Source organism: Thamnophis elegans, unplaced genomic scaffold (genome assembly GCF_009769535.1).
Source record: "Thamnophis elegans isolate rThaEle1 unplaced genomic scaffold, rThaEle1.pri scaffold_28_arrow_ctg1, whole genome shotgun sequence".
Taxonomy (NCBI): domain Eukaryota; kingdom Metazoa; phylum Chordata; class Lepidosauria; order Squamata; family Colubridae; genus Thamnophis; species Thamnophis elegans.
Genome location: NW_022473760.1, coordinates 27,308 through 49,894, shown reverse-complemented (window position 1 = coordinate 49,894; position 22,587 = coordinate 27,308). Strand labels below are relative to the sequence as shown.

At 48.5% G+C, this 22,587-nt stretch overlaps 1 protein-coding gene across 1 annotated transcript in view; it reads right to left on the bottom strand.

Annotated features, from left to right (window-relative positions):
- LOC116523434 (U4/U6.U5 tri-snRNP-associated protein 1-like) overlaps positions 1-21,973 on the bottom strand; it is a 29,382-nt gene extending 7,409 nt beyond the window's left edge. Inside the window, exons 1-10 of the mRNA XM_032238549.1 lie at positions 21,532-21,973; positions 13,231-13,288; positions 9,506-9,561; positions 8,231-8,357; positions 7,621-7,726; positions 6,349-6,426; positions 4,320-4,419; positions 2,641-2,786; positions 581-787; positions 235-353 (exon numbers count right to left, since the gene is read on the bottom strand). Coding sequence (XP_032094440.1) covers positions 235-353; positions 581-787; positions 2,641-2,786; positions 4,320-4,419; positions 6,349-6,426; positions 7,621-7,726; positions 8,231-8,357; positions 9,506-9,561; positions 13,231-13,288; positions 21,532-21,889 — 1,355 coding nt within the window. The 5' untranslated portion in view covers positions 21,890-21,973. The remainder of the gene's footprint in view (positions 1-234; positions 354-580; positions 788-2,640; positions 2,787-4,319; positions 4,420-6,348; positions 6,427-7,620; positions 7,727-8,230; positions 8,358-9,505; positions 9,562-13,230; positions 13,289-21,531) is intronic.
- Between the last annotated feature and the right edge of the window lie 614 nt (positions 21,974-22,587).

The following is a 22,587-nucleotide window of genomic DNA, read 5'->3' as shown; positions in this document are numbered from 1 at the left end:
GGAGATCGGCCTGGCAGCTCTCCAAGCCAGATAAGGTCTGTGACTGTAAATCCTCCCTTGAAAGACTTTGCTAGAGGTGAGTGAGCAGAATTCACAGTCAATTAATAGAAGGAGGTTTTTTTGGAACAAGGAGTTTGCTTCAGGCTCTTGGGAAGCCTTGGTCAGAACAGAAATTGAGATTGACACCCCTGCTCTACCCCTCTTCCACCCCTCCCAAGCAGCCACGTGGCTGACCTGGACCCGAAATCCCGCTCGTTGCTCTCGATGCCGAAGGGCATCAGGTCGTCAGCCTTAACCGGCTTCTCCTTCTTGCGTATCTTCTTCACCCGTCGCCTCGTCTTCTTGAAAGTGGTCTGCAGAGGAGGAGAAGGCAGGCTAGGAGTCCCGCAGGGCGGTCCCTTGGGCTGAGCCCCCCGCTACCCAACGGCCCACTGGCACCCGCCTCCCAGCCCCTTCCAAGGTGAAGAGTCCAGGCCGCCTGGACAACCCCATCCGGGCTGGGCCCCTTTCTCTGCCACCCCAGCTGCCAGCCTCTGGGGTCTGCCTCTCCCAACCCTTGGGGGTGTCTCTCCCACCCTACCATCTCTTCTGGGGTGAAGTACTCCGAGGCCAGGTGGAGGCTGGGCAGGTCCAACGACTGGGCCCGACTCTGCAGGCTCTCCCGGATATTTTGCAGCTCCCGTTCCCGGGAGCCGTCCGCCATTCCCACCGCATCCAGCTTGAAGGACTTCTTCCTCTCCCCTTCGATCTCTTCGTCATACTTGGAGAGGACACCCTTGTGCTTGAACTGAGGGGAGAGAAAGCGGGGGTGACTCACAGGGGGCTTTGGAGGGAGGATATGGGGCTCAAGGCAACCAGCCGGGCTCTGCTTTTTGGGCCCAAACATCTGGCTGCAAAATGGCGGCTCGGCTGGACACCCGGGGCCTTGGCTGGGCTCAAGTAGCAGATCCGGCCAGAAACCCCAATCGGCAAACCCCAAGGGCCGGGTTCACACCCAAATGACAAAACCATGTTCCATGCAACAGTGAATGTTTGCCTGAACCATCGGATCTGGCTCTGGGTTCCCTCTGCGATGGGCAGTTAGAATGCAGTCCTGCAGGGCTAACTCATGGCTCACTGCTAGCAGTTTGATCCTGACCGGCTCAAGTTCGACTCAGCCTTCTGTACTTCTTAGATAACCACCTTAGATAAGTCTAAGTGCTAATGCTATTTTCCTTCCTTCCTTCCTTCCTTCCTTCCTTCCTTCCTTCCTTCCTTCCTTCCTTCCATCCATCCATCCATCCATCCATCCATCCATCCATCCATGGTGCACAATGGTTAAAATGCACTATTGCAGGCTAATTCTGCCCACTGCTAGCAGTTCGATCCTGACTGGCTCAAGGTCGACTCAGCCTTCCGTCCTTCCGAGGTGGGTAAAATGAGGACCCAGATTGTTGGGGGCAAGAGGCTGACTCTGTAAACCACTTAAAGAGGGCTGTAAAAGCACTGTGAAGCGGTAGATAAGTCTAAGTGCTAATGCTATTTTCCTTCCTTCGTTCGTTCGTTCGTTCGTTCCTTCCTTCCTTCCATGGTCCACAAAGGTTAAAATGCACTATTGCAGGCTAATTCTGCAGACTGCCAGCTGTTTGATTCTCACTGGCTCAAGGTCAACTCAGCCTTCCATCCTTCCAAGGTGGGTGAAATGAGGATCCAGGTTGTTAGGGGACAAGAGGCTGACTCAGTAAACCGCTTAAAGAGGGCTGTAAAAGCACCATGAAGCGGTAGATAAGTCTAATGCTATTTTCCTTCCTTCCTTGCCTGCCTGGAATGGTTAGAACACAGAATTGCAAGCAAATTCTGCCCACTGCCAGCAGTTCGATCCTGGCCGGCTCAAGTTCGACTCAGCCTTCCGTCCTTCCGAGGTGGGTCAAATGAGGACCCAGATTGTTGGGGGCAAGAGGCTGACTCTGTAAAACCACTTAGAGAAGCTGCAAAAAGAGAGGGGTCATTGGGAGCCAGAGAGGGTCCTAACTAAACCGCTTAGAGGACTGCAGAGCACTGAGAAGCGGTATATAAGTCTAAGGCTGTGATGGTGAACCTATGGCATAGGGCAATGGTTCCCAAACTTGGCAACTTTAAGACTTGTGGACTTCAACTCCCAGAATTCTCCAGCCAGCTTTGCTGCTCTGCTCTGCTGGCTGGAGAATTCTGGGAGTTGAAGTCCACAAGTCTTAAAGTTGCCAAGTTTGGGAACCACTGGCCTACAGGGAGCCATATTTGAGAGCACACCAGCCATCAGCTGATTTTTTTTACCCTTCCAGAGGGCCAGGGGAAGCCGTTTTTGCCCTCCCCAGGCGTCAGGAAAGCCTCCGGAGAGGCTGGGCAGAGGTCGCACACACATGTGCAGGTGGGGGGGGGGGAGATTGCGCGGGCACGCCATAAGAAGGAAGTTTGCCATCCCTGGCCTAAGGGGTCTTGCTATTTGGCCAGCGGCAGGAGGCATGTCTTCTCTGCTGTGGCATCCGCTTCATGGAAGATTCTCTCTGTCATCCGTCTGTCAGGGGAATTCTGGGAGTGGAAGTCCACACATCTGACAGTGGTGAAGGCGGAGAAACCCCTGATCTGCTGTGGAGCCCAGGAAGAGGACGGAGGGAGACTTACGACCACCATGTCGTCCACGCTCTCCTCTTCTTCGTAGGGTTTGTACTCCGGCTTCTTCTTGCGCAGCTCCACGTTCTTCTTGGCCTTCTCCTTGTCCACCATGTTGACGTTCACCAACACATCGCCACCTTCCTCCTCCAAGACACCTACAGGAAGGGAAGTCTGGGGTCAACTGGAGGAGGACCATGGGAGAACGCTGCTCCCCACCTTTACCCCGGGGCTGGCACCCAAAGCCATTTGCCACACCTGCTGGGCCAGCTCTGGAGTGTGGGGAGAGGCTCCGAGGGGAAGGCGGTTCCTGTTCTGTCCTAGGCTTCACCAAGTCACGAAAGAGACTCCAAAAAAAATCCCTTTTTATTTGGCTAATGTGAATTCCTTGCATTCCCATCCAGCAAAGTCCCGGCAAATGCGTCTTTCCAAGGTGAATTGCAACCACAGACCTTATCAGTCCTTGGAGAGTTGCCAGTTGCCGACAGCTTCTAATTGCAATGCTGTACAATGAAATACTTGGCCAGGAGACTCTGGGAGACACAAACTCAAGATAAGCAACTCTTCACACTAATAATGCGAACTGAGTGTCTCCTGCAAACTCCACTCCCCCTTTGCTCCTATTTATTTCCTCTGGGAGGGGCCATTCAACGTCCACCTGTGGCCTTCCTCCCAAGTCCACCCTTGTTCTTTAGCTGTTCCTTTCACCTGGCAGCTCTGCGCATACGCATGCTGGGAACAGGCTCCAGCTGTTCTTCTGCCTCACTGATGTCTGACTCTGAAGGCAGCTGATAACCGTCAGACGGCCCTGGCCCCCTCTCTGCCTCCGACGCAGAGCCCTCCTCAGAGCCTTATTACCAATTACCTCCACGCAACCAATTAGATCACATAGATTAGGCCTCCTCCGAGTTCCATCTGCCGGTCAGTGTCGACTGGCAACCACGCGGAGGAGAGCCTTCTCGGTAGCAGCTCCGACCCTTTGGAACGATCTCCCCGTGGAGATTCGTACCCTCACCACCCTCTAGACCTTCCGCACAGCCCTTAAAATCTGGCTATCCCGTCAGGCCTGGGGCTAAAGATTGTAACCCACCCGAATGGTATGAATGTTGTGTTTTTTAATTATGTATTGTTCTCACGTGTTAAATGTTTCTTTCCCCCCCCCCTCGAGTTGTAAGCCGCCCTGAGTCCCCCCAGGGAAAAGGGCGGCATATAAATAAAGTTTCATAACTCATAACTCATAACTTACTTGAGAGATCGCCTGCTGCCAATTACCTCCCAAAGACCCATTAGATCACACAGAGTAGGCCTCCTCCGGGTTCCGTCTACCAGCCAATGTCATGTGGCTACTACCCGGGGGAGGGCCTACTCTGTGGCAGCTCCGGCCCTTTGGAACGAACTCCCCGTTAAAACCTGGCTGTGTCGGCAGGCCTGGGGTCGATGAGTTCCCTTCCCCTCTCGAATCGTGTGGCTGTTGGTTGTTTTTTAAATGCCCTGTACTTTTGTAGTTTTTGTGTTTTTCCCTTCCCCTCCTTCGGGTTTGTGTGCCGCCCTGAGTCCCGCAGGGAATAGGGCGGCATATAAATAAAATGAAACTCAAACTCAAATTCAAACCTTCCCCAGACTCCAGGACCGGCCCAGATTCCTCCCCAACCCTCCTCACTGTCTGAGTTTGCCGCCACGACAGTTCCTACCTTTGTCTTTGAGGGTCAGGATGACGGTGTGTCCTTCCTGGAATGAATCGATGGTGTGCTCCACAGTCAGGCCCTTGAGATCCTGGCTACTGTAGCCCACCTGTTGGGAGCCAGAGAGCAGAAACGGGCATCAGAAGAGGCAGGGGAGGCGTGGAGGGAAATCTCCAGCTTTGGGAAGGCGAGAAACAGCGGGGGCAAATCAAGGAGCTGCCGAAAAGACGCCCTCAAATGATGCGTCTTTCAGCAGGAAGAATGTATTTTTTTACTTATTGTTATGAATGAATATACTCTTTGTGGGCCAAGAGGGATTGGACACACAAGGATTGGATGGATAGATAGAGGATAGATAGATAGATAGATAGATAGATAGATAGATAGATAGGTAGATAGGTAGATAGTGGGTGGATGGATGGATAGAGGATAGATAGAGGATAGATAGATGATAGATAGATAGATAGATAGATAGATAGATAGATAGATAGATAGATAGATAGATAGATAGATACATAATACATAGATCAGTGTTTCTCAACCTTGGCAACTTGAAGATGTCTAGACTTCAACTCCCAGAATTCCCCAGCCAGCGAATGCTGGCTGGGGAATTCTGGGAGTTGAAGTCCGGACATCTTCAAGTTGCCAAGGTTGAGAAAGACTGCATTAGGAAAGATGAGAAGGATAATAGTGATACGGCCCTACTACATGAGTAAATATCCTTAGGCTGTGGGAATTAGGTGTTCAACAGAGTGATGGCATGGAGGGGAAAAAACTGTGTCTTGTATCCCACCGTAATTATTTTTACAAATGACTGAAGATAGCGAATATATCCACCTCTCCTTCCTATTTTCCCCACAAGAACCCTGCGAGGTGGGTTGGGCCAAGAGAGGGGTCCGGGGGGGGAGGTGGCGGGGCTGAGAGGTGGATTGTAAAGGCCGGTCTAAGTCAACGAGGAAGCCGGATTCACTTAACAACCGTGTGTCTAACTTAACAACCACAGCGATTCACTTAACAGCTGGGGCAACCAAGGTCATAAAATCGGCAAAGCCCGCTTAACTAACGTCCCGCTTAGCAACATAACCTAATTGTGGTCGTTAAAGGGTACCTGGAATGGCTCGAGCTGTCCCTTTATTTTCCCCTTGGACCTCGAGAGTGGACAGCAAGAACGGGAAACCCCCCCCGAGTGAATTTTCTTCGCGTCAACTGGAAACCAAGGCAATCCTCTCAAAATTCAGCCCGGAATTTTGCTTGCAAGTCATCAAGGTCGCTGAGCAGATCACCCTTGACCTGACTCGATTTTACAGTGTCATCGTGGTCATTCATTCATTCATTCATTCATTCATTCATTCATTCATTCATTCATTCATTCATTATATTTATATGCTGCCCTTTTCCCCCAAAGGGGACTCAGGGCGGCTAACAAATCAAATCAGGGAAGGGGGGGTGTACAGACAAAAAATAAAAAATAAAAACGATACATAACAATACATAATTTAAAAACACACAACAGTCATACCATTCGAGAGGCGTGGGGGGGGGCAACAGCTCTTTAGCCCCAGGCCTGTCGGAACAGCCAGGTTTTAAGGGCTTTGCGGAGGAAGGCCTGGAGGGTGGTGAGGGTGCGAATCCCCACGGGGAGTTCGTTCCAGAGGGTCGGAGCAGCCACAGAGAAGGCTCTCCTCCGGGTAGTCACCAGTCGACACTGGCCGGCGGATGGGATTCGGAGGAGGCCTAATCTGTGGGATCTAATCGGTCTAGTGGAGGTGATTGGCAGCAGGTGGTCATTGAGTGAGTCCCGGTGTCATTAAGCGAAAGGGACACAAATTGCAGTCAGATGACTATGAGAAGCTACATCCAGACGCAAAGGTGATGATGATGATCCCGCCACACACAGGGCGTGGGTGTGTAGAGTGTGTGTGTATGTGTGTGGCAGTTGTCACTTCGAGGAAGGGTTGCAAGTCATTTTGGAGAGGTCCATCGTAACTCTGAACCGTTGTTAAGCGGCCTATCCGTTAAATGAGAAGGGGCCTCTTACCTTCTTCTTCTGCCCAAACTCCTCCTCCACGAGGCTGCTGATTCCGAATTCCTGGTCCATCTCCTCCAAGAGCTTGGCCTGGGTGAGGAATTTGATTTGATTTGATTTATTGCATTTCTATGCCGCCCTATTCCCAGAGGGACTCAGGGCGGCTCACAAACCAAAGTAAGGGGCGGGGGATACAAACAGGAGGAAAACAACAGACAAACAACTGCAACAATTTTAATAACAATCAACAACCACACAATTCGAGCGGGGAAGGAAGGGGCTGCAAGCATGAGAGGCGGGAGGGGCTGCTCCAAGCCTCTCAAGGAAGGCATTACAGAGAACAGCCTTGGCTTAGGATCACAATTAAGACGTCACTCAAGACGTCGCCAGCTGCCCCACTTCGGTCATTTAGAAAAGAGAGAGACTTTCAAGGCCACTTTTGGCCAAAAGTCAAACTCTGCTAAAGCCCAGGGTCGCAGGAGAAGAAAAACCGGATCTAAGGTTTTCGCGTCCAAAGTGTCTGGTTAACTTTTCACTTGTCCAAAACCTTCAACTCCCACAATCCCCCAGCCATCACTTGTGGACTTCAACTCCCAGAATCCCCCAGCCATCACTTGTGGACTTCAACGCCCAGAATCCCCCAGCCATCACTTGCGGACTTCAACGCCCAGAATCCCCCAGCCATCACTTGCGGACTTCAACTCCCAGAATCCCCCAGCCATCACTTGTGGACTTCAACTCCCAGAATCCCCCAGCCATCACTTGTGGACTTCAACTCCCAGAATCCCCCAGCCATCACTTGTGGACTTCAACTCCCAGAATCCCCCAGCCAGTGTCCACAAGCATTGCTGACTGGGGAATTTTGGGGGTTGATGCCCACAAGTCTTACAGTTGGGAGACTCTGCCTTGCCATAGAAGAGGGGTTCCCAACCTTTTCTACACCCCCAGAACGCTTCTGATATATTATCGCACCGCTTACAAAAGTAAATACCGGGTATGAATTATGCATATACATTATAATTTTGAAATTTCAAAATTGCACACACACACCCCTTGAATATTATCTTGCACCCCCGGCTGGTCACCCCTGCAGTAGAATCATAGAATCCCAGGGCTGGAAGGGACTTTGGAGGTCTTCTAATCCAGTGTTTCTCAACCTTGGCAACTTGAAGTCCATAGGACTTCAAGTTGTCAAGGTTGAGAAACACTGTTCTAATCCAACTCAATGCAGCCCAACCTTTCCTTGAAAACCCCCCAGGGCTTCAAAAGGTCCCCAGCACTGACCCTCTTCTCCGCCATCTCTTTCTCCAGCTGCAGCTTCCGGCTTCTCTCAATCCAGGCCGCCGTATCGTCCAGCCAGGGGTCATCTTCACCCAGGGATTTGACTTTCCTAAAGACACAAAAGTACCAGCCGCTTACGGGAAGCTCTCGTCCCAGCCCTGAGATGACCAGGGAAGGCGGAATTTACGAAAGCAGATCCAGCTAAGAAACATATATAGTTAGGCCAAACACAGGCAGTCCTCGACTTACAACAGTTTGTTTAATGACCGTTCCAAGTTCCAAAAGAGGGGCTTACGACTGCTGAGGTCACAGGATCAAAAGTCAGACGCTTGGCGACTAACTCATCTTTACGACGGTGTCCTGGGCTCAGCCGATCCCCTCTTGCCGCCTTCTGACCAGCAATGAGGAAGCCACTTAACGACCGTGTGACTAACTTAACAATGGCAGTGATTCACTTAACAGCTGGGGCAAGCAAGGCCGCTAAATGGGCAAAGCCCGCTTCACTAAAGCCCCGCTTAGCAACATAACCTGTGGGCTCAATTGTGGCCGTGAAGCCGAGGACTGCCTGTGATTTAGAAGCAGTTTTCAAACCGCGAAGAATCAAAAGGGCTACCCGAGTTTCTGGTTTAAAAGCCGCTTCTCCTTGGCGGCTGCTAGTTTCTCCCGGATCTCCTCCCGCTGCCTGAGGGCGATAGGGTTGATGACCTCCGCAGCCACTGGGTCCTCCTTGCTTCCGGTCTCTGCAGGGGGAGGAGGAGACAATAGGGAGACCAGGTAAAATGAGCTTTACTGCCTAAAACTGTGTTTCTCAACCTTGGCGACTTTAAATCCTGTGGACTTCAACTCAGCTTTGCTGGCTGGGGGATTCTGGGAGTTGAAGTCCACAGGATTTAAAGTCGCCAAGGTTGAGAAACACTGACCTAAAACAATGATAAACAAGGCAGCAGTTCAGCTAGTTGTTCTAGGAAAAATGTGATAAATGTACTTTTATGCCTTCATTTTTTTCTGCTTTTGAAATATTACATTTAGCAACAATAAAATGGAAAAACTTTTGTAATATCATTTCTCTTTTCCCCCTTTCTGTCTCTCTTTCCCTGCCTCTCTCTTTCTCTGCTAACCTCCCTTCCCCCCTCTTTCTCTCCCTCTTTCTGTTTCCCTCCCTCCTTCCCTCCCTCTTTCCCTCCCTTCCCCTCTGTTTCCCTCCCTTCCCCTCTGTTTCCCTCCCTCTCCCTCCCTTCCCCTGCCTCTCTCTCCCTCCATTTCCCTCCCCTCTCCCTCCCTCTCTTTATCTCTGTTTCCCTCTCCCTCTTTCTTTCTCTCCCTTTCTCTCCCTCCTTTTAGCCATACAATTTGGGATGGGGTGGGAGTAGAAACAGATTTCCGGGGTGGGGTGGGGGGGAGAATTGCAACTACAGGAACCTGGAGCCCCACTCATCTGAGAACACAGATAAACCTCCAAGCCCAGTTGCCTCTTGAAAAAAGCCCCTTTGGGTCAACCAGGACCTGGACGACTGAGAATCTCCAGACATTTAAAGCAGGGTTAAAAAGCAGAATATTGGCAATCCCAGAAGGCCTTGACTAATTTTACAAGGAAAGCGATTGTTTTGCAGGCAGGATGCAGTGGGCCAGTCCAGACCAAAATTGCTGCCAGTTCAGTGGGAAAACCTGATAAAACAGCTGCTGAAGAAGCAGAGAAAATACCCCATGAAATAATTCCTACAAGCTCTCAAGATTCTTGCTACCATACAGTTAAAAAAAAAAAATCAGGGATACTTGATTTTGGATTAGATGACATAACACAGAATTTGTCACAGACGCCTGAAGAACGTAAGCAGGAGACAAACAAAGCCTCCGTGGCAAAAGGACAGAAGTTGAAAGGCCAACTTACCCTTCTTGATTGTGTTGATCTCCAGAGGCTTCAGCCCAAGTTTAGCTCGAAGTTTACTATTGAGAAAGAGAGGGAAAAAGCAAGAAAATGCATGTAATTTTGTGCACCGGTTGTTGGACCAGAAAACAGAATCTCTGAGGGGTCCCTGGTGCTCCCCGTTTTCTTGAAAATGTTTCATTTCCCGACAAGGTAACACCATCAGTTAAGATGTGGCTTTTCCTCTCTGAAAATCAAACAGTAACTGATGGAACGTAGGATCCTAGGGCTGGGAGGGACCTCAGAGGCCCTCTAGTCCAACCCCCTGCTCAAAGCACGAGACTTATGGCAACACAATCAAATGGTTGTCCAATCTTTTCTTGAAAGCCTCCAAGATCAGTGTTTCTCAACCTTGGCTACTTGAAGATGTCTGGACGTCAACTCCCAGAATTCCCCAGCCAGCATTTTCTGGCTGGGGAATTCTGGGAGTTGAAGTCCAGACATCTTCAAGTGGCCAAGGTTGAGAAACACTGATCTATGTATTAGTTATCTATCTATCTATCTATCTATCTATCTATCTATCTATCTATCTATCTATCTATCTATCTATCTATCATCTATCTATCTATCTATCTATCTATCTATCCTCTATCCATCCATCCACCCACTATCTACCTATCTATCATCCATCCATCCATCCATCCATCTATCATCTATCTATCCTCTATCCACCCACTATCTATCTATCTATCTATCTATCTATCTATCTATCTATCTATCTATCCTCCATCTATCCATCCATCCATTATCTATCCATCCACTATCTACATCCATCCACCCATTATCTATCTGTCTATCCACCCCATTATCTATCTATCATCCATCCATCTCCTATCTACTCTTATGTATCATCTCTAACACCTCTCTCTCTCTCTCTGTTATCTATGATTTATGCATTCCCCAGATTCCCCAGCCAGCAAATTCTGGGAGTTGGACATCTTCAAGTAGCCAAGGTTGAGAAACACTGCTCCAAGTGATGGAGCAGCCACAACTTCTGGAGGGAAGCCGTTCCACTGGGGGGATTGTTCTCATGATCATTTCTCCTCATTTCTCTCGGTGAGATTCCATCAGTTGCTTCTTGGGAATAAGTCAAACCCCCTTTCTCTATGGAAGCCCCTCAAATACCGGAAGGCGGCTGTGTTTCTCCAATCCTTCTCTGACGTTGATTGGACATGCCTGGCTCTCTCAACCGCTCCCCACACGGTTTGTCTCCAGATCCTTCATCCCCTTAGTTGCTCTTCCGACCTTCTAGTCCACCTTAGTGACTTTAAGTCCTGTGGACTTCAACTCCCAGAATCCCCCAGCCAGCGCAGCTGCGCTGGCTGGGGGATTCTGGGAGTTGAAGTCCACAGGACTTAAAGTCACCAAGGTTGAGAAACACTGTTCTAGCCTGTGTTTTATATCATGGTGACCAGGACTGGATGCCGGATTCCACTCAAGGAACGAGCAACTCAGGCAAACAGGAAGCAATGGCCGAATCAAGCAACCAGCCATAACCCTCTCACCTTCCCTTGTATGTAAACAGCAAACTGCCTCCCTTCTGGCACTGATGAGGTTCCCTAGTTGGGCCATGAAACGTCTGCAAGGAAACAGCCAAGCTCAGAGAGCACCAAGGACCCCCCAGTCCTCCTCCTCCTCCTTCCCTCCCCATGAAACCCCCTCCCTTCTAGCACTGATGAGGTTCCCTAGTTGGGCCATAAAACATCTGGAAGAAAACCACCAAGCTCAGAGAGCACCAAGGACAGCCACAGTCCTTCTCCTCTTCTCTGCAAACCCCGGTTCTAGCACTGATGATGTTACTTAGTTGGGTCATGCCTTCAAGGAAATCACAAAACTCAGAGAGCACCAAGGACCCCACAGTTCTCCTCCTCCTCTTCCCCTCATCCTCCTCCTCCTGTCCTAAACACCCTCCCTTCTAGCACTGATGATGTTATCCACCTGGGTCAAGAAATGCCTGCAAGGAACCCACCAAGCTCAGAGAGCACCAAGGACCCCACAGTTCTCCTCCTCCTCTTCCCCTCCTCCTGCTGTCCTAAACACCCTCCCTTGTAGCACTGATGATGTTACTTAGTTTGGTCAAGAAATGCCTGCAAGGAAATCACAAAACTCAGAGAGCACCAAGGACCCCCCAGTTCTCCTCCTCCTCTTCCCCTCCTCCTCCTGTCCTAAACACCCTCCCTTCTAGCACTGATGATGTTACTCAGTTGGGTTATGAAATGTCTTCAAGGAAATCACAAAACTCAGAGAGCACCAAGGACCCCACAGTTCTCCTCCTCCTCTTCCCCTCCTCCTGCTGTCCTAAACACCCTCCCTTGTAGCACTGATGATGTTACTTAGTTGGGTCAAGAAATGCCTGCAAGGAAATCACAAAACTCAGAGAGCACCGAGGACCCCCCCAGTTCTCCTCCTCCTCTTCCCCTCCTCCTCCTGTCCTAAACACCCTCCCTTCTAGCACTGATGATGTTACTTAGTTGGGTTATGAAATGTCTTCAAGGAAATCACAAAACTCAGAGAGCACCAAGGACCCCCCAGTTCTCCTCCTCCTCTTCCCCTCCTCCTCCTCCTCCTGTCCTAAACACCCTCCCTTCTAGCACTGATGATGTTACTTAGTTGGGTCATGAAATGTCTTCAAGGAAATCACAAAACTCAGAGAGCACCAAGGACCCCACAGTTCTCCTCCTCCTCTTCCCCTCCTCCTCCTCCTCCTGTCTTAAACACCCTCCCTTCTAGCACTGATGATGTTACTTAGTTGGGTCATGAAATGTCTTCAAGGAAATCACAAAACTCAGAGAGCACCAAGGACCCCACAGTTCTCCTCCTCCTCTTCCCCTCCTCCTGCTGTCCTAAACACCCTCCCTTCTAGCACTGATGATGTTATCCACCTGGGTCAAGAAATGCCTGCAAGGAACCCACCAAGCTCAGAGAGCACCAAGGACGCCACAGTTCAACCCTGACCTACCCATCTTCTGTTGGGACAGCGGCTCCCAAGGTGACTTTTTTCTTTAATTAAAGAGATTTCTATGGGAAAATCCAAGGCCTTTCAGGAAAAGGACAGACTGGCAGCGGAGAAGTATTTCCCCAAGCACAGATAAGCAACCTCTGCTCCCCTCTTCCTCCCATCCCCACCAACTGCACCCCAGACTGCAGGGTGGCGTTGTACGGGGAGACATATAACATTAAATGGTATGGTTGTTGTGTGTTTTTAAATTTTGTATTGTTATGTCTCGTCTTTTTTATCCCCCTGTCTGTACCTCCTTCCCTGATTGAATTGTGAGCCACCCTGAGTCCCCTTCGGGGAAAAGGGCGGCATATAAATGTAATAAATAAATAAATTAATAAATAAATTAATAACATTAATAATTAATAACATTCCTTTCTCCAAGAGTCAAGGACATCTTGACCTGCATCTGGAGGGGTGTGACTGGGAGGCATCTCCAGTTGGGACGGGGCCTGATTGGACCATGGGATGGACATGTGGGCGCTGGGCAGGGACGTGGACTTTCTTTTAGGTGGGGAAAACCTGGAGCCCTTCAGATTTGGGTTTTCCCAGATGTGCCAATATGGACCTCTCATAAAATGGAGTCTTCTTTCCTTGGGGGGTTTCATTTGGAACCACGACACAGAGGATTAGCTACAAGAGGGACGTCCCAGATATAAAGCCAATTTCCCAATGGATTTAATTCACTCACTTTGTCTCCTCAATGCTGAGCGAGGCGTCTCCTCCGGACGAAGACTTCGAGCTAACCGCTATTTGGGGATGAAGACAGGGAGAGAAATTAGTCAGCAGCAAGTAAAGATTGTGAGTTGGCAACTATCTCATGGGTTTTGTTTTCTTTTTGCACAACTTGATCCCCCAAATGGTCAGATTTCAGTTCCTTTTGGGAGTTTTGAGAATGGTCTAGTCTAAAGAGAAAAACTAAGGATTTGCACAGTTGGCACCTCAGAGACACCCACAAAGGAAATAGCTCTGAAACAGGTGTCCTACCTGAGGAAAGACAATGCGATATGAATATTCAATTTTTAAAGGCTAGGAATATTCTCTCTTCAGCAACCTCTTCCACAGCTTAATTTAATTTGTTATCAATTCAGCACACCACGGTTTGATTGCACCCACGGATTCTCTCAAATCCACTTTGGCTGCCAATTTAGATCTTGCCGTGTAAGCTGGGATTTTCGCAGCACCGAATGCTTTAAGCCAGTGTTTCTCAACCTTGGCCACTTGAAGATGTCTGGATTCTGGGAGTTGAAGTCCGGACATCTTCAAGTGACCAAGGTTGAGAAACACTGATCTATGTATTAGTTATCTATCTATCTATCTATCTATCTGTCTGTCTGTCTGTCTGTCTGTCTGTCTGTCTATCTATCTATCTATCTATCTATCTATCTATCTATCTATCTATCTATCTATCATCTATCTATCCTCTATCCATCCATCCATCCATCCATCCATCCACCCACTATCTATCTCTCTCTCTCTCTCTATCTATCTATCTATCCTCTATCTATCCATCCACCCATTATCTATCCATCCACTATCTACATCCATCCACCCATTATCTATCTGTCTATCCACCCATTATCTATCTATCATCCATCCATCTCCTATCTACTCTTATGTATCATCTCTAACACCTCTCTCTCTCTCTCTGTTATCTATGATTTACCATCTATGCCAGTGTTTCTCAACCTTGGCCACTTGAAGATGTCCAGACTTCAACTCCCAGAATTCCCCAGCTGGGGAATTCTGGGAGTTGAAGTCCAGACATCTTCAAGTGACCAAGGTTGAGAAACACTGCTTTAAGCTGAGAAAAGCAAACTCAGGGAGGAGGAAATAGGCCCCTCCCTAAAATGGAGGGGGGAGGGTTACAACCTGTGGACATGGCTGTCTCAGGAATTCTGGGAGTTGAAGTCCACTAGTCGTACAGAGGCCATAGTTGCCCACCCCTAAGGACAGACTTGTCTTCCCTCAACTTCCTTTGAGCCTCACCATTCTGACTTAAAATCAGATTCCTATTTATTTTATTTATTTATTTATTAGACTTATATACCGCTTCATAGGGCTTTCAGCCCTAAGCGGTTTACAGATTTTTAGCAAATTGAGTCAGCATATTGCCCCCAAAGTTTGGGTCTTCATTTCACCCACCTCGGAAGGATGGAAGGCTGAGTCAACCTTGAGCCGGTGAGATTAGAACCGCTGAACTGCAGATAACAGTCAGCTGAAGTGGCCTGCAGTACTGCACCCTAACCACTGCGCCATCTCGGCTCCTATTATGGGATTTAACTCATGGGAGAAGATGGAATATTTGCCACCATCATTTGTAATGCAAAAACATTTTTTTAAAAAGAATTAAGAGTAGAATGAGCTGGAAGGGACCTTGGAGGTCTTCTAGCCCAGCCCCCTACTCGAGCAGGAGAACCTACATACCATTTTGGATAGGGTCCCCCTAAAAACCTTCAGTGTTGGGAGCACCCGCGATCTCTGGAGGCAGTTTAATTTAATCTAGTGTACAACAGAGACAAGTGCAGGCAGTCCTCGAGCTAGGACCACAATTGATCCCAAAACTTCTGTCGCTAAGCGGGTTTCCCCCCCCATTTTATGACCGAGCTTGCCACAGTTGTTAAGCGAATCACTGCAGCTGTAAAGTTAACAACTCAACTGTTAAGCTTCCTCATTGACTCTGCTTGTCAGGTCGCAAAAGGGGAATTATGTGGCCCCGGGACACCGCGACCGTCATAAGCACAGGCCAGTTAATAAGCGTCCAAATTCCGATCACGTGGCCAGGGGGGGGGGGGATGCTGCAACAACGGTTGCAAATCACTATTTTCAATGCCGTTGTAACTTTGAACAGTCACTAAATCAGTGTTTCTCAACCTTGGCAACTTGAAGATATCCGGACTTCAACTCCCAGAATTCCCCAGCCAGCATTTGCTGGCTGGGGAATTCTGGGAGTTGAAGTCCGGACATCTTCAAGTTGCCAAGGTTGAGAAACACTGCACTAAATGAACTTGCTGTAGCTTGACCACTGCATGTAACGTCCTGGAAGATTTACGGATAGTTCAATGCATCTCCGGATTAAACTGGTTTGTCCAAAATTCAGGAATTACATGGAAAAATGGGAGGAAATCCTCCGAAGCCGCCTGTCTGGAGCGAGTCCTTCCCTATCCTGATACAATGGAGATCATAAGCGGTTGCATCAAATCCAGTCCCCGTCTGGAGTCACATTGCTCCACCAGCTCAATGGAGGCGGGAAGCCTCAGGGAAGGAGGACAACGAACGCTGGCTGGGGAATTCTGGGAGTTGAAGTCTGGACATCTTCAAGTTGCCAAGGTTGAGAAACACTGTCCTATTGGTATCTTGTGATCGATTACTTCATTGTTTGTATGTACACTGAGAGCTGAGACAGAAACACTGATCTATGTATCATCTATCTATCTATCTATCTATCTATCTATCTATCTATCTATCTATCTATCTATCTATCATCTATCCTCTATCCATCCATCCACCCACTATCTACCTATCATCCATCCATCATCTATCCATCCACTATCTACATCCATCCACCCATTATCTATCTGTCTATCCACCCATTATCTATCTATGTATCATCCATCCATCTCCTATCTACTCTTATGTATCATCTCTAACACCTCTCTCTCTCTCTCTGTTATCTATGATTTACCATCTATGTCAGTGTTTCTCAACCTTGGCAACTTGAAGATGTCTGGACTTCAAGTCCCAGAATTCTGGGAGTTTGAAGTCCAGACATCTTCAAGTTGCCAAGGTTGAGAAACACTGCCCTACACAAACGGTGACAGGTTTTGACCTTCTTTGCCAGCAATGGTCAACTCTGATCCCCACCCAACATGGTGCCTGCCTGGACTCCTTGTTTAAGTGCGGTCTTGCCTCTACCCCCTGAGTGTGACTGTGGTGCTCCTTGACAAAATATCCCCCACACTGTGACAGAGTGTCCACCAAGAGCTCACCGGTACCAGCCCAATGCCTGATTTTTTTCAACATAGAATACCCTGTCCTTGAATGATGGGTAGTTAACATTCGAACTACTATAAGTCCATAAAGGGACGCGGTGGCTCAGGGGCTGAGATGCTGCGCTTGTCAATTAGAAAAGTCGGCAATTCAGTGGTTCGTATCCCTAGCGCCGCGTAACGGAGTGAGCTCCCGTGACTTGTCCCAGCTTCTGCCAGCCTAGCAGTTCGAAAGCAGATTAAAAAATGCAAGTGGAAAAACAGGAACCAGCTTTGGTGGGAAGGGAACAGCGTTCCGTGCGCCTTCGGTGTTGAGTCATGCCGGCCACATGACCACGGAGACGTCTTCGGACGGCGCTGGCTCTTCGGCTTTGAAAGGGAGATGATCACCGCCCCCTAGAGTCAGGAACGACTCGCAGATAGGTGAGAGGGGAACCTTTACCTTTAAAAGTCCATGTATTTGCCATTCGCTAAATAAATGATTCCTTGTGCATTCCATGGGAAAAGCAGGGGAGGAAGAGCGCTTTGGCATCCCAACTGCCAGGCTCTTATATCCTGCTCCATAATTCATGAGCCTCTTTGCATCCGGAGCCTTCTCAGGCATGAGGCTCCCAAGAGCTTTTCTCGGAAAAAGCCAGGCTTCAGCAAGTCCTTGGAGAAAGACGACTCGGCTGCTTTCAATAGGAATGAGGCTTTGCAGAAATAAATCCCTTTGGAAAGCTTGCCACTCGAGAGGTTGTGGGAACGCAACGAAGGCCAGGATAATACATTAGGCAATTCAGGCATTGCATCACATGTGAATGCAGTGAGGCTGCAGGGTTAAGCCAAGTGTAAGATGAAGCATGTGGGGTGAACCCACGACGACAACTGGGCCCTAAAATTTCTGTCGCTAAACGAAACATTTGCGAAATGAATTTTTGCCCCCTTTGACACAGTTGTTAAGCAAATGACCTAAGCAGGGGGTTGGACTAGAAGACCTCCAAGGTCCCTTCCAACTCTGTTATTCTAGTCAGTGCTATTCTAAATGTTTTTTTTTTTAATAAAATTTATTTTAACAAAATGCTTTTGGACTAAAGATCTATCCAAAGAGTAGTTTTCCATTTAAGATACATTAATAATTTTGTTTATTCAACATGGAACGGAGCTGAGTTATGTAGCATGAGGCTGTATAATCTGCAATATTTATGCAACTCATTCAATGAATCCAACCCCTGTAAGCTAAATAGGAAACCTTCATTTTGTTTGCATATAATCGTATTAAACATTCTAACTACCAGCACGAATGAGTCCGTACATTGAAAGAACACTTGACATTGCAGACCCATCAGGGTGGCAGCGCCTGTTAGCGGGCATCCACTCACCTGCTGCCCGCCACGTCCCTCACCTGGTTGTGTCCCTGCCACATCGCCAGCCGTCCCATTGAAGTGAACGGGACTGTCGGTGAATCAACAGCTGGTCAGAAGGGGAGCTACTGTGGGACAGAGATGATGGTGGCTGTTTAAAAAACATGATTTAAATTGAGTTGATTTAAATCAAGCCTTTTTACTAATGATTTCAATCGTGATTTAAATCAAATTCACCCATTCTGGCAGCCAATGCCGCTCCCTCCAAAGAAGTGACAAATGTGCAAATTTGGACTGGCACAAAACTACGCAGGATGCTGAGTTTTGAGCCAGCTGAAGCTTCCGGATGGTCTCCCAGGTAAGAGCGCATTATAATAGTCCAAATGAGAGACCACAAGAAGGGCCTGTTGGCCCAGCTATGTGTTACAGCTAACGCACTTCCACTTACGAGTACAGCAAAAGCTTACTCCATGCCCCATATGCCCGAGGATACTTTTCTCCGTGAGTCAGCCAATTCATTCATGTGTTAGCCCAACCGGAGAGCTGTCAAGTCAACATATGCACAACAGTTAATCATTATACCAGACCAGAAAAACATCAAGCAACTTTCTTGCAATCACAGTTCCTAATGACGCCTTAGAGCAGGGGTCAATACAATAGCAGAGTTGGAAAGGACCTTGGAGGTCTTCTAGTCCAACCCCCTGCCTAAGCAGGCAACCCTATACTGTTTCAGACAAATGGCTATCCAACATCTTCTTAAAGACTTCCAGTGTTGGGGCATTCACAACTTCTGGAGGCAACTTCTGTTCCACTAATTGTTCTGACTGCCAGGAAGTTTCTCCTCAGTTCTAAGTTGCTTTTTTCCTTAATTATCTTCCACCCATTGCTTTTTGTTCTGCCCTCAGGTGCTTTGGAGAAGAGTTTGACTCCCTCTTCTTTGTGGCAACCCCTGAGATATCGGAAGACTGCTATCATGTCTCCCCTGGTCCTTCTATTCATTAAACTAGACATATCCAGTTCCTGCAACTGTTCTTCATATGTTTTAGTCTCCAGTCCCCTAATCCTCTTTGTTGCTCTTCTCTGTACTCTTTCGAGAGTCTCCACATCTTTTCTACATCATAGCGACCAAAACTGAATGCTGTATTCCAAAAGTGGCCTTTCCAAGGCCTGATAAAGTGGTATTAACCCTTCATGTGATCTTGATTCTATCCCTGTTTATGCAGCCTAGAACTGTGTTGGCTTTTTTGGCAGCTGCTGCCCACGGCTGGCTCCTATTTAAGTGGTTCTCCACTAGGACTCCAAGATCCCTCTCACAGTTACTGCTATTGAGGAAGGTACCACCTATACTGTACCTGTGCATTTGGTTTTTCTTGCCTAAATTTAGAACCTTACTCTTTTCACTGTTGAATTTCATTTTGTTAGATAGTGCCCAATGTTGAAGTTTGTCGAGATCCTTCTGTATCTTAAGCCTGTCCTCTGGAGTGTTGGCTATTCCTGCCAGCTTGGTGTCATCTGCAAATTTGATGAGTTCCCCATTTATCCCCTCATCCAGATCACTGATGAAGATGTTGAAGAGTTACTGGGCCTAAAACAGAGCCTTGGGGTACTCCACTGCATACCTCCCTCCAAGTAGATGGACAACTTTTTAAAGACTTGGTGAACTTTAACTCCCAGAATTCCTCACCCAGTGCAATGTGGGAGTTGAAGTCCACCAAGTCTTAAAAGCTGCCCATTTTGGGGATCTCTGCCATGGGGAGACCCCAAAACCTTTCTTCCATCAGCCACTTTTTGATCTATCCTTTCATCACTGAATCTCAGGCAAAGATCCTCTAGCCATCTCAAAAAAAATCAACAGAGTAAATACAAGAAAAAAGTCATTCTCACAGCTTTGAAATCAGGGGAGGGTGGAGTAGTTGAAGCCCCCCCTCAACGAGCAAAGATGGCTAGGGAATTCTGGGAATGGAAGTCCATTTTCAGGTTGCGTGGAAACTGAGGAAAAAGGGCTGTAGGCAGTGCTTCAGAGGGCCATAAATCGAGGACTACCTGTATGTGATTTATTAGATTTAGGGCCCCCTACAGCCCTTTTTCCTGTTTCCAAACGTTAAAAGTTACAATATCACTGAAAAAAGCGACTTCTGACCGTCTTTCACACTTACGACCGTTGTGACATCACCACGGTCCCATGATCAAAATTCAGACCCTTGGCAACTGACTCGTATTTCTGACGGTTGCAGTGTCCTGGGGGGTCATATGATTCTCCTTTGTGACCTTTTGGCAAGGGAAGTCGATGGGGAAGCCACATTCACTTAAAAATCATATTACGAACTTAACAACTGTAGTGATTCGCTTAACAACAGGGGCAAGAAAGGTTACAAAAACAAGGCCAAAAACACTTAACCAGGGTCTCACTTAGCAACAGAAATTGTGGACTCAATTGTGGTCGTACGTCGAGGACTACCTGTATAACCGATGTCAATTCCGATCATCCCTTGAGGCAAAGCAGGGCGGAGCAGCGCCAACCGACAAGCTATTTGCATAGCAGAATATCGGTAGTCCTCGACTTACAACCATTCGTTTAGCGACCATTGAAAGTTACAATGGCATTGAAAGAAATGACTTCTGACCGTTTTCACAGTTACGACTGTTGCAGCATCTACATGTGATCATACAGATGATCAAAACTCACGACATTTGACAGCTGATTCATATTTATGACGGCTGCAAAATCAGTGAGGAAACCAAATTCACTTAACAACTGTATTATCAATTTAGCGATCGCAGTGATTCACTGGACAACTGTAGCCAGAAAGGCGGCAAAACTCACGTAACTGTCTCAGTTAGGAACAAATTTTGGGCTCACCTTTGGCCATAAATCGAGGACTACCTGTAGTTACGCAGAAACAGGTAAACCTCGAATTACAACCATTCGTTTAGCAACCATTCAAAGCTGCAACAGCACTAAAAGCGACGACTTTCAACCACACCTCATACTTGCGTCCTTATGGTCATGTGATCAAATTCAGGTACTTGGCAGATGACTCGCAGTTATGACGGTCGCAACGTCCCATGGATCACACAATCCCCTTTTGCGACTTTCTGACAAGCAAAGTCCATGAAGGAAGCCACATTCACTTAAATAACCAGGTTACTGACTTATCAACTGCACCGATTCACTTAACGACCATGACCTGAAAGGTCGCAAAACGGCTCAAACCTGACAGTCACAGCTCAAATCTGACCTCACTTAAAACCGTCTTGCTCACAACAGAAATTTGAGATAAAATGTCGTCCTAAGTTGAGGACTACCTACGGTCATGTGATCAAATTCGAGTACTTGGCAGATGACTCGCAGTTATGACGGTCGCAACGTCCCATGGATCACACAATCCCCTTTTGCGACTTTCTGACAAGCAAAGTCCATGAAGGAAGCCACATTCACTTAAATAACCGGGTTACTGACTTATCAACTGCACCGATTCACTTAACGACCATGACCTGAAAGGTCGCAAAATGGCTCAAACCAGATGGTCCGCTTAACTTATCAAAATTTGGGGCTCAGTTGTGAGCGTAAGTCGAGGACTGCCGATGCTCCCTGCCCGTTCACGCCACCCCTGCGAGGTAGGCCGCTGAGAAGCCCTTCCCCCCCCCCCGAGTCCGCACCTGCGCCCTGGGCGCCTTCGTGGCCCTCGTCCCGCTTCTCCCGCTGGCTCCGCCGCCCCGACTCGCCCTCCTGCCCGGCGGCGGCGCTGCTGCGGCTGCCCCGGGTGGAGGAGGAGGCGGCCTCATCCCCGCCGCCGCCGCCCCGCCGGCCGCTCCGTTCGCCCCGGCTGCGGCTCCTCTTGCTCCGCCGCTCGCTGCCTCCGCCGCCGCCGCCGCGGTGCTTGTGCTTCTTGTGCTCGCGGTGGCGGGACGAGGAGGAGGAGGAGGCGGCGCCGCCCGCCGAGGAAGACGAGGCCGCGGGCGGCGCGGAGTCCTCGGAAGCTTCGCTGCGGTCGCGGTGCCGCTTGGAGGAGCCCATCGCGAGAAAATGGCGGCTCCCTCCCCTCCCCAAGCGGAGGCCGTGCAGAACGGCGCTTCCGCGTTGCCGGCAGTCCACTTCCGGGGCGGAGTCCCACTTCCGGGGCGGAGTCCCACTTCCGGTCCGTGCGGAAACCCGTCCGGTCGGCGGCCTTGAGCTGTAAAAGATGGGTTCCTTAAGCAAGGCATGGTTCCTCCTCTGGCTGCTTCTAGTCATCGTCCAGCGTTTTGGGGGTTGGCGGGAGGATTTTCTTCCTGCTTTAGGAAAGGGTGGGATATAGCCTAATTTCTCCTCCATTTTCTGTGTTGTTTCTCCGTGTCATGTAATATATTTCAGTGTATACATACTTTTGTATTTTCATTTATTTATTTATTTGTGTTTAGTGTAAAATTGGAGGTGGTGACCTTTTAAGAGCTGTATGCAACGAAATTTCATTTTTAATATATGCCAATTATATTCAAAGTGATAATATACTCCTATTCTATTCTATTCTTTCCCATTCTATCCTATCCTATCCTATCCAATTCTGTATTCTATCCCAGTGTTTCTCAACCTTGGCGACTTTAAGTCCTGTGGACTTCAACTCCCAGAATCCCCCAGCCAGCAGAGCAGAGCTGGCTGGAGGATTCTGGAAGTTGAAGTCCACAGGACTTAAAGTCGCCAAGGTTGAGAAACACTGTTCTATCCTATCCTTTCCT